Raw genomic sequence first — 10,997 nt, 5'->3', positions numbered from 1 at the left:
TTTTTTATTAGTTTGGCATCTACCTCTCGGTGTCCCTTTTGGGGATGTCAGTTATCTTAGCCTCAGGCAGATGCTGCTTCAAGGTAGCTCATCAAGACTAGAGAGAAGTGTTGGGGCAACAAATTACAATCTCTTTTCTGCCTCAAAGAGAAAAGCTGCACACTGTAGCTTTAACAATACGTCTTTCAACTGCTTCTTCCTGAACAAATCTCAAAGGGTAACAATGATGTAAGAAGTGCAATGTTAGAACCAGAAAGGAGCTTTGAAGTAGTCACAGCTGTTCATTGCAGTGTTGCAGTTGAGTCACCAAGTCCAAGTCGAGTCTCCAGTCCCCAGTGTTCAAGTCACCGGAGAAGAGTCCCCCACACTGCAAAAACTCAGACAGCTTTTCTGGCTAAAGTGATCTCAGTAAATCAATATAAGCCACAGTCACCAGACAAGACAAAAAAACTGCCAGTGGGTAAAGCTCAATGTACTTGAGTTTCTTGGGACAGGAATATTGTCTTAATGTTAAAAAATATACCTGCAGCCCACTCTCTATTAATCAGCATTTGACTGACCAAACATCTGTTAGCATTCTCCCTTTCTTTTCGTGTTGCATCCTTGACAGATGTCTGTTAAAGTCTGAGCTTAGCCACATATTCTCCTTGATGGTTCTTTTATACTCTGAACATGTTGCATTGCTCTTGCTTGCATTTACTATAAAATCTTTGAAAGCAAAACTCACGATTTGTGAGGCCTATTTAGGTATCTCGTGGAGCTGTTGAAGAAGACAGCACATGGATGTGAATACAGATGAACACATGTTCAATACATTATTAAAGCCTTATATTAAAAAAAACTAACAAAACAATACAACAGACTATCAGTAAATAAGTCCCCCTCTCTATCTCTGGAGTCTGAGTCCACATTGAGTCACAAGTTCTGAAAAGCAGGACTCAAGTTCCAGTCCTGCTTTCGAGTACAACAACACCGGTTTATTGGCATCAGAGACACCCACAACCCAACAAATAAACAGCTGGAATGAAGCTTTAGTCCTACATTTTTAATGCTCAGCTGCAATAAAATACTGTTGCACTGCATACTGGACGCTGGGACAATTTTATGACTCACATTAAAAAAATACAAGAACATAAAAGTGTATAACTTTCAGAATATCTGCGGAGGCTTATCTCAGTCTCCACCATCACTCTGAATGTTAAAACTTTTTAAAATGAACTTTCACAGTGAGTCTAGTGAAACAGAGTTGCGTTTAATAAAGTGGCAGCAACATGTTCAGCCCTTTAGGTTCTGTACTCCAGCCAGCTTACATGCAGTGAAGGTGAAACTGAAGGAACAAGAAGAGTTAAAGAAGTCTGTTTGTATGCAGTGCATTGCCAAACTGAAAACTGTATGACTTGCACATACAAATTGTAAAGTACATTGTGAGGGAAATGTCTGTGTAATCCTCATATAATTCAATATAACAGCCCTTTTCTGAGAGTGTAATGATTATAATCATTACGGTATAATCATTTAAACTCTTATAAGTGTTCTATATGTGACTCTGATGTGAAGCATTGGCCTCCTAATGGACCGTCTGCTGATGCAGGGACTTGTTTTGTTTGCTCTAAGGAAAGCTTTTAACCTTGATGTTCTGGCCTGGGTGAGCGGGGTGCACAGTAAATCTTCTCCAGCACCGGATACCTCGTCTCAGGAGGCTTCCTCTTGATGTATAATACGCTTTGTGATCCAGGATCTGTGGTCAGTCTCTGTTGCACTCTGTATAATACCTCGCTGACCCCTTTGAAAAGACCAACATAGAATATAAAAACACAACTCTCTGTTTTTGACTCTTTATTTCAGATCTCAAACACAAGCTTGGTACTGCAAGCAGAAGTTATAGTGTGAGGGTTTCTGGGATTTGAGATAACAGTGAATGGCTGTCCTGGGGTCAGACTTATTCAGAAGAAATTATACTTCACATATTAAAACCCTCTGCACCTTAATATGACAACCACACACCACAGCACCTTTATGCCTTATGCAGCCTGATTAGACCTTGACCTGGACTTGCGAAGTACAGACTCAGACTTAGAGTGTTCTATTTTTTTTTAGACTTTAGGGACATCAAAATGTTCTTTAAATTTAGATCCCGGGGGCATACTGTCAACTTAGTTATCTGCAAGTGATCATCATAATAATACACTAACCTGTTTAAAAGCCAGAAGAAGTATCAGCAGATGATGTGTGTCGCCACTCTACTCACTCTGGATGTGACGTTAAAAAACTGTGTCTCTGTATAAGTGACAAAAAAGACACTTTGAAATGTGTGTCCAGACTGACAAACATTTGTAGAAATCCTACTGGAATCAAACAAAATATGTTTTTGGGCCACCCGCCTAAAAAAAGGTCTTGGTTTCTCTAAACCTGTTGACCAGGAAAACTTAACTTTGATGAGTCTAGCGGCATTTTTCAATTTAGTTGGACGGCATCAGTAAGATAAGCGTGCAACTAAAGTAATATAAATAACATCAGCCATGCCGTGTTGCTGTTCAAGCATCCTAGTGATTCCTGACTGTGTGACTGTGAGCTATCATGAACAATACTAGGACTATGAAACTAATGCAAATGAATGGAATTCATTCATTATATTAATAACACCTGTGCTTTCCTACTGGGACATGTCAAAATATCTCCTGTGAGAAAGGCCTGCAGCTACTGCTTGGCTTAACATCAGCTCGCTTTAATCAAAGAGAATGATTAAAAACATCTGTAAGTGTTTCCTTAATGTGTCATGAGACTGAAAGATTACAGATTTACATTCTCTTCAACATAAACTTGTTTTATTCTCCCGTGTAACATAAATGCAGTCACTTATAGCCAGAACATAAAGTGCTGCACAGATGTTCAGCAGTACTCGCTCACTGTGTGCTCCTGAGGTAATATATAAAGCATGTTAAAAAGTTACTCTCTCAAAAAGCTTCTTCATACCCTTTCACATTTATTCACCAGAAAAAAAACAAATATTTAAATAGACAGCATAAAAATATAGAAGAGCATTCTCATATATTTTTTGGAAACATAAGGAGTGCAAAACGAGGACAGTTTCAAAAGCATCCATCACATGATGTCAACAGGTTTGGAACATAACTCGGGTGATCGCACTGTTGTGTGTATCAGTCTGAATGCCTCACACACAGTACAAAAAGTGTATCCAATCCTTTGATATCAGGATGAGTGCAGAGTGTTCGGCTCCTCACAGTCTACTGGAGCTGTGGCTGTGGTCCATTGTGTTGAAGAAGAGGCAGACTCCTGCAGTGAGCAGTAGGTGCATGGACTCGTACAGGAGTTTGGGTGAAAAGACGCTCCATATGAAGAGATGGTACCGCAAAACTGTGATCAGCACAATGTAGGCTGCAGTCGGGACCGACCTCAGCAGTGCTAAGCAGTAGCAGCCGTGGCCGACTGCAACAGGACTCCTACAGAAAGAGAAAGGACTCATCAGAGAATAAGAATACACTGAGAGACTGAGAGAGAGAAGACAACTCCAGGCTGTGGATGAGGCAGACTTCCTGTAAAGCAACCAGGAATCCTTTATTGGTGAACCGAGATGTTCTAGGCTAGTTCATGTTTTTGATATGATGTTAAATCAGTAAGGCTACAGTTTGTTCATTGATTCCTTCATAGCAAGTTTTTACCTCACGTATTTGCCCACGAGTCAAAACTGGCATGACTATTATCAATAAACCAAGCAACAACCTTCGGCCGTGATAATTGAAGCCAATGCGGAAGTGTTAAAAACTGCAGTTTCTCGGGTGTCGGCTTGAGGCTGGCTCCAGAAGTACCGGAAAACACATACACACCAATTCAAAAAGGTGATCTTTACAGCAGAAATAAAAATGTTTACAGCCTAGTACAAAAGATGAGTGTAGTCTGGATAGCTCATTTCTTGATCGGCTCTCACTGTACGGGGGGTGAATTTTTTCATAACGCGACAATTTAGAAGATATTAAGATTACGAGTTTTCCATTCTGAGAGGCACAGCTGACTGACTGACAGGCAGGAACACTGTAGCTGTTGACTAGGAGGCTCTAAGCCCGCCTCTTTACCTCACACCAGCTCGACAGAAGTTATGTTAAGTTCAACATTTATAATATAGAGCCAATATGGCTTCTGCCGACGATTGGCTTCAAAACAGCGCTTCAGAAACAGAGGGGTGACGTCACGGATACTACGTCCATTATTTATACAGTCCATGCTATAAACCCACAATAATATAGGCTACTTACAGACTACTGGCAAATTTCAATAAAGAAGAGAAATACTTTAAAAAACAGCACAACTGGAGGGATTCATTGAAGATATTTAAAGATAATAAAATAGTTTATAATGTATTTGAACAGAGGCTGTATTCTTGAAGCTGAGCAAGGACAAGCACAGCCCTGTGACTGGCATAATTCATTTGAGACTGCAGGGAAAACAGTAACACATGCGCATGCACATCCAGCAACACTTTGCAGCTGTGGTTCCTGTGGCAAAGCTATCCCTCAAACAAACAATTCCTCTTTAAAATATGATCCACTTCACCAAATCACAGTCCAAAGCTGTGTAAGGTATTTTGTACAAGTGTTTCTACACAGCAGTCATTGTGGCCAGGTCTGAAAAATGATTGCTCTTGTGGCTTTTATTGTTTTGTAGTCTCACAGTAAATAAATGATCCTTCTCTGCGACCCTCATTGAAAATGAGTGCTTGATATTTTGGGGCTCTTGTTTTGGTGGTCACTGTATCAATGCCAAGAAGTATAAAAGTTTCCCCCCTTGTTCAAAAGGCTTCTTGCTAGCTACGGAGTGGCATGCAACACCTATGTCGGGGCATATGCCGGGGCTTGCTGTACTCTGGGGACAAAGGAGGACTAAAAAGGATGACGGGTTACATGTCAGTTGGGTGGGTAATACCTGTCATTATTATAAACCAAGCTTGATGAGTTTTGTTACAATCACTCTGAGTGTACCTTAGATATGAGGAGGATGTAGCTGTGACAGTTTTCTACCTAAATAATGTTTTAAGTCTTAGAACCAGGTAACTTTCTCTCTCCTTACATGCTTTATCACCATCTGTACACCTGTAGGAATGTGTTGTTGTGGCTCAGTGGTAGAGTTGGTCATCTCACAACCAACAAAGGTTAGGGTTTGATCCCAAGTCCCACAGTCCACATGCAGAAGTGTCCTTGGAATGACACTGGACCTCTAAAACGGCCCACGGTATGTGAACTGGGAAAAGCTAAAACTGATGGGTGCTTCACATAGCGAGTGGTTCGGTGAATGTGACATGTAATGAGAAAGCACTGCGAGTGTTTATAAACACAGTCCATTTATTTTTCACCATCAGCATGCGTGGACAGGGTTTGTTAAATAACTGTCACAGCTGGAGGAGAGAGAGGGAGTCCAGTTTAATCAGTTGTCAGCTTCAGGGCACAGACAAACAAGGTTGACGGCCCAGCAGTGGTCTCTGTGGACTGTTGTTTTTAATTTAAACACACCAAACAATGTACCGGACATTTGTCTTTTCAAAGAGTGAAACCTCAGTGAAAGCTTTACCAACACCTACCGTGAAGGTTTGTTTAAAAGCAGACCGTCTTCCAGTCTTAATGAAAGTGAGTCTTGCATTATTGTTGCAGTTTTTGCTCAGTGTAGAGGACTGATGCCTGAGCCACATGTCATTTTTAGCTTCAGCTTTTAATGTTCTTCCTTGAGACTGCAAAATTGACCCCAAGAACAAACACCTCAAGTTGGATTACATCACGTCTATAGAGGGGATATCAAACCGTCACTTACCTTTCTCTCTCTGAGCTGAGGTAGCAGACAAGATGACATGCCCACAGCAGGGGCCCTGCGTAAGTGTTGAGGGCCGTTAAGAAGATGGCAGGGGCTTCTATGTAACTTTCCAATCCTATAAACCCCACAGAGATGTCGATGGTGGCAATGTTGTTAGAATTACCCTGCAGGAGCACAAAGAGAGCTTATATTAGCATCAACAAGGCTAAAGAATAATTCACTCAGTAAACAGACTAAAAAGTCGACAGAGAGATCTGTCGGAGAAGCTTTGTGAACATGTGGGAGCTCTTAAGAACTCATAATATCATTACTCTGGTGTTCTGGCAACCTCACAGCAGATCAAACCTTGATCAAAGAACAGCCCCTCTTGTTGTTTAGACCATACTCAAAACTGTGAGGGTGATCCCTCATATTTGATTTACATCGGCTTCTCTGCGCACACAACAGTGGCACGTGGAAATCAAAATTGTGCAGTCTCAAATCATTATGATGACCTTTATTTATTCTCAAAGCTATGAATGTAAGGCCAAATGAGGACTCTGTTGTGATAGTAACTCCACTCACTCACTCACTCACTCACTCACTCACTCACTCACTCACTCACTCACTCACTCACTCACTCACTCACTCACTCACTCACTCACTCACTCACTCACTCACTCACTCACTCACTCACTCACTCACTCACTCACTCACTCACTGGGGTTCCTCAGCAACTCTGGCAGATAAGGATTATCTTGCAGAAACTCTTGCAGCATGATTTAACAATTACAACTGGCATTACACCAACTGCTGGCTGCCCTTGCCCCTTGAAATGCAGAAGTGGGTGTAAACAGAAAAATCATTCTGCAACTTCTCCTTCGATTGGATCAAAAGAATCGTATAACTTAATAACAGATATCCGAGCACAACCACACAAAACACAGATTCAGAATCACAGAAACACCAGGTCTTTGGATGTAAAAACAAAACTCAATTAGTCAGGAAGCTGTAGTGGAGTTCAGTTTATCTTGACTCTGACTTTAATGAAGCACTTTAGAATAATTTAAATGCATTGATCAAAATGTGTCACTCAAAATGAGCTTCTTATTGCACATTTGCGTTTTCACACTACACTTACATTTGAGGTCCACTTCACCCAGAACACTTGGGGAGGAATTCCTAGAGCGGATGCAGTCACAAAATGAACCATGTCTGTAAAGACAGTCTAAACCCTGTTTTGTTTGACACACAATATGATGACACACACATGCTGTAGGCCCAGACTGATTTGTATATCATAATGATGATTGTCTCGTCAAAGTCTTATTTACAGAGTGTGTTCTCTGACACTATGTTTTAAGGTTACACAAAGGTGGGATTTTAGTCATAATTAAAATAGGAAGTCTATTTCCTTATAAATGCTGTGCTGCAGTTAATACAAACATCAGATGGAAACATTTCTGCATGTGCAATGAGACTTGTTGCACGAAAAGGGAGCAGTTTTGCCCAATTGAGAGTATCATGGCTGATTTGAATACATGCAAACAACACCAGAGCACAGAGACCTCTTCCCAAAGGAAGCTCGAGAGATAACTAAACAGGAAGCATGTTTTCACTTTCACCCTGTACTCGTAGTCGAATTATATTCACTGATTCTTGTTAACACTTAATGTTGTTATGAGCAATGCATGTTCATCAAAGGCAGATGAGACACCTGCCTTTTGATTTAATTCCTCACCCAGGACAGATATTTAGTAAGCTGCTGTGATTGTCGTCAACACTGAACTTCCACACTGCTAACAATTGAATCACCATTACCACCCTCGGGTCATTAACTGGTGATGAGCTTGAGAATTGAATGCAACAAGACAATTTTCACTGACGGTGCTAAGCCATGTAATTATAGACCTTTGAGTATTTTGAGTCCCAGTAAAGCCTAACCGTGATTAAAACATGCCGCCTTCAAACAAAAGCTGGTTTCACGCAGAACTGTATAAACTGTTGAGGCCTCTTTGTCTTTATGCGTTGCAGAAGCCATTCAACACAGAGCGGTCCGAGACCAGAGTTATATGTGTGTAAATGCAAAAAGGAGTTCAATTTAGCCTTTCTATCACTAATGTCATGGATGTTGCTTACCTGAAAGTAAAAGAAGGCCTGACCAAACCAGTAATGCATGATGGTGGTTTGGGCTGCGTCGTAGTGAAGTCTCTTCCAGATAAACTGAGCCATGAACGTCTGGATCAGCAGGCAGCAGCAGAGGACTGGCAAGTTGTGAGCACGAAACAACAACGAAACCAACAAAACCAAGCCGCTGTAAATCTCCCACAACCCCCTGCTCTTCAACTTGGCATCTGTTGTGATGATCTGGGAACGCAACAGGTCCTTGGTGCCGGAGAAGAGGATGCCCAAAACAAAGACGTAAACGAAGCGTGCCTCCACCGTTCCCCTGAAAGAGAATGATCAAACACAGGGTCATTTTTGAATTTGTGGTGAGCCAGTGTGGATTTATCTTCACAAAACAAAAATGCTATTTTCAAATAAAGGTGACAACAAACAGGGTAAATGAAATAAGAAATAAACAGAACCAAAACTACCTTGTCTCAATTAATCAATAGCAGTAATCAAACCCCAACCCAAGACAGTACACAATCTTCACCTGAATGATGTATGAAATGTCTGGTGTACTGAGATTTTATTGTAAATAAGGATGTTTATTAAGGACAAGGTGTCTTAAAACACAGAAAAATAGTATAGTAAAGTCACTGGTGAATACAAGTTGGTTTTAAAGCATAGGTGGCTCATTATCAGTCAACTCATTTCTAAACCTTAAGTTACGGACACAGTTATTCGGATTCTCAATGATCTAACATACCTGAGGTTCCATCATATTTATTACTCAATTCTAAAATTTCACTCCTTTAATTACTTATGTGTTTGTGTTTATTTTTTTGTGTTTTAAAGGTATTTATTAGAGCTTCAAAATAGGTAGTTGGTGGGGTGCAGCTGCAGGGCGGGCTGCGGTTCCCACCATTTAGGGCCTAAATGGATGACATGACACTGGTGATCATGACAGTGCCATGTACAAAGGAGTAACTAGAGAGGTTAAACTCAGATGAAGATTAAAACTATTAAATCAAGAAGCATTTCAGTGACCCAAGGGAGGATATTAGAGAGGATGTTTTATGTAGATGAGGGAGAAATTCCATCCATTACAGAAAAGTCATGAAGAGTTTGGGTAGATGGTTTAATGGGGACCTGAAGGATAGTGATCAGATAGAACAACTTTGGAAAATTGTGGCAGAGAAGTCAGGACTCCCAGGTAAGTTGAAGCTTTGGTATTTGTGGTTTGGTCTATCCCCTAGGTTGATAAGACCATTGTCAGATTGTGAATTACTGATATCAAGGAGATATGGATAGAGAGGGAAAGTGAGACTTAATTTGCCATTGACTCTATGCTTTCTTTATCAATGTGAGCCAATTCTTTCATTTTGAAAATGCATCTGTGCTGTTTTTAGTCTGAATTATGTATTACTCCATATTTCACTATTATCATAGTCTGAAAAATATGATAATCAGCTGATAGCAAACTAGTTCATGTTTGTGATTGTTTGTATGTTGCATACACTGCCCTGTTCAGCTCTGGGTGGATTTATCAGGTTGATCACCAGCTTCGTTGGACCGCAAAGCGTGATCTCCTCTGTCAGGGTTAGTGGAGTCAGACCATCACAAGATACCTGAGGGATGCTGAATCATATTTAAAACAATATTTGAGGTTTATTTAAGGTTGTCTCTAGTGATAACAAATCTGTTTACACAATCTTAAAACCTTGTGTCCACAAAATGTCATTGTTAACATTCCTTGTTTAAGGCTAATGCAAAGGAACAGGACTACAGGATGCAGTCACAGTTGCAACATCACAACAGAAAAAACAGCTGATCCTGAAGGAGCAGAGCAAGTATTAGGCATGTATTATTAATAAGTGAGGTTTATGAAAACCTGTTCCAACAGAAGAAGGGAGCAGAGACATTGCTCCTTACAGCATGCTTTAATATTCACAGCTCCCCTAACAGTGTGGCAGGGATTTTATTGATATTCTTTAATGTAAATAGGATAAGTGCAAAGAATCTGGACTAAATTACCAGGCTAATCTGTTAATCTGTGTATCGGGTGGAAATAATGAATGGATTGTTTTGGCTTAAAATGACAGCACCATGCTCTGTAATGCGACTGTTAACACGTGACTAGGAACTAAAAAAACAGGATGTGATTTAAAGATGGCTTCTCTTCTGAAACTTTACTCTTAAAAGCTGATGTTCCATTGATCAGTCTTCCATCCATTCACCCATCCATCATCCATCTGTCATCCATCTGTCATAAATCATTCCACCTATCCATCCATCCATCCATCCATCCATCCATCCATCCATCCATCCATCCATCCATCCTTCCATCCCTCCATCCATCCATCCATCCATCCATCCATCCATCCATCCATCCATCCATCCATCCCTCCATCCATCCTTCAATCCCTCCATCCATCCATCCATCCTTCAATCCATCCATCCATCCATCCATCCATCCATCCATCCATCCATCCATCCATCCATCCATCCATCCATCCATCCATCCATCCACCCATCCATCATCTACTGAGCTTCCTTCCTTCCATCTGCTAGTCAATCCATCAACCCATCCATCCTTCCTTCAAAGGATGCAACAGTACATTAAGCCTGTGATTAAAAACTTGCTTTGGTTTCTGTGTAATGTTTTTTGGTTGGCTCTGTTTAGTTCTGGAAGACAGCCGTTGGAGTGACATGGGGGAAATGTTTTTTTTTCTGTTCCAATTCAAAAACTATTGGACAAATGGAAGGCATTAGAAATGTACTATTGCTTTTCCATGACATGACAGGCACGACATAAGAATTGTCAGCTTCCCCAAGCTTAAAACACTTATCAGTTTTGGAGAAGTCAGGGGGGAAACAAACATCTATCCATCCACACAGCTCTAACCCTTTCTAACTTGAGTGATTCCAGCTGTCAATGGGCAAGAGGCAGGGTACACAGGTCGCCAGTCAATCACAGGGTTTACATACGAAACAAAAAAATCACTCACATGGACACCGAGGGGAAAATTAGAATCATAAATTCACACATTAAGGCTGTTGTTACAATGTGGGAGAACTCATGAATGCACAGG

General features: G+C 40.8%; 1 protein-coding gene across 1 annotated transcript in view; it reads right to left on the bottom strand.

Moving 5' to 3' along the window:
- Positions 1-1,823: 1,823 nt before the first annotated feature.
- The window catches only part of pigg (phosphatidylinositol glycan anchor biosynthesis class G), a 30,204-nt gene continuing 21,030 nt past the window's right edge, over positions 1,824-10,997 (bottom strand). Inside the window, 3 exon segments of the mRNA XM_034690535.1 lie at positions 1,824-3,461; positions 5,818-5,981; positions 7,936-8,245. Coding sequence (XP_034546426.1) covers positions 3,239-3,461; positions 5,818-5,981; positions 7,936-8,245 — 697 coding nt within the window. The 3' untranslated portion in view covers positions 1,824-3,238.

This window comes from Notolabrus celidotus, chromosome 8 (assembly GCF_009762535.1).
Source record: "Notolabrus celidotus isolate fNotCel1 chromosome 8, fNotCel1.pri, whole genome shotgun sequence".
Taxonomy (NCBI): domain Eukaryota; kingdom Metazoa; phylum Chordata; class Actinopteri; order Labriformes; family Labridae; genus Notolabrus; species Notolabrus celidotus.
The sequence above is the reverse complement of the archived record's forward strand: the minus strand, read 5'-3'. Positions and strand labels throughout refer to the sequence as shown.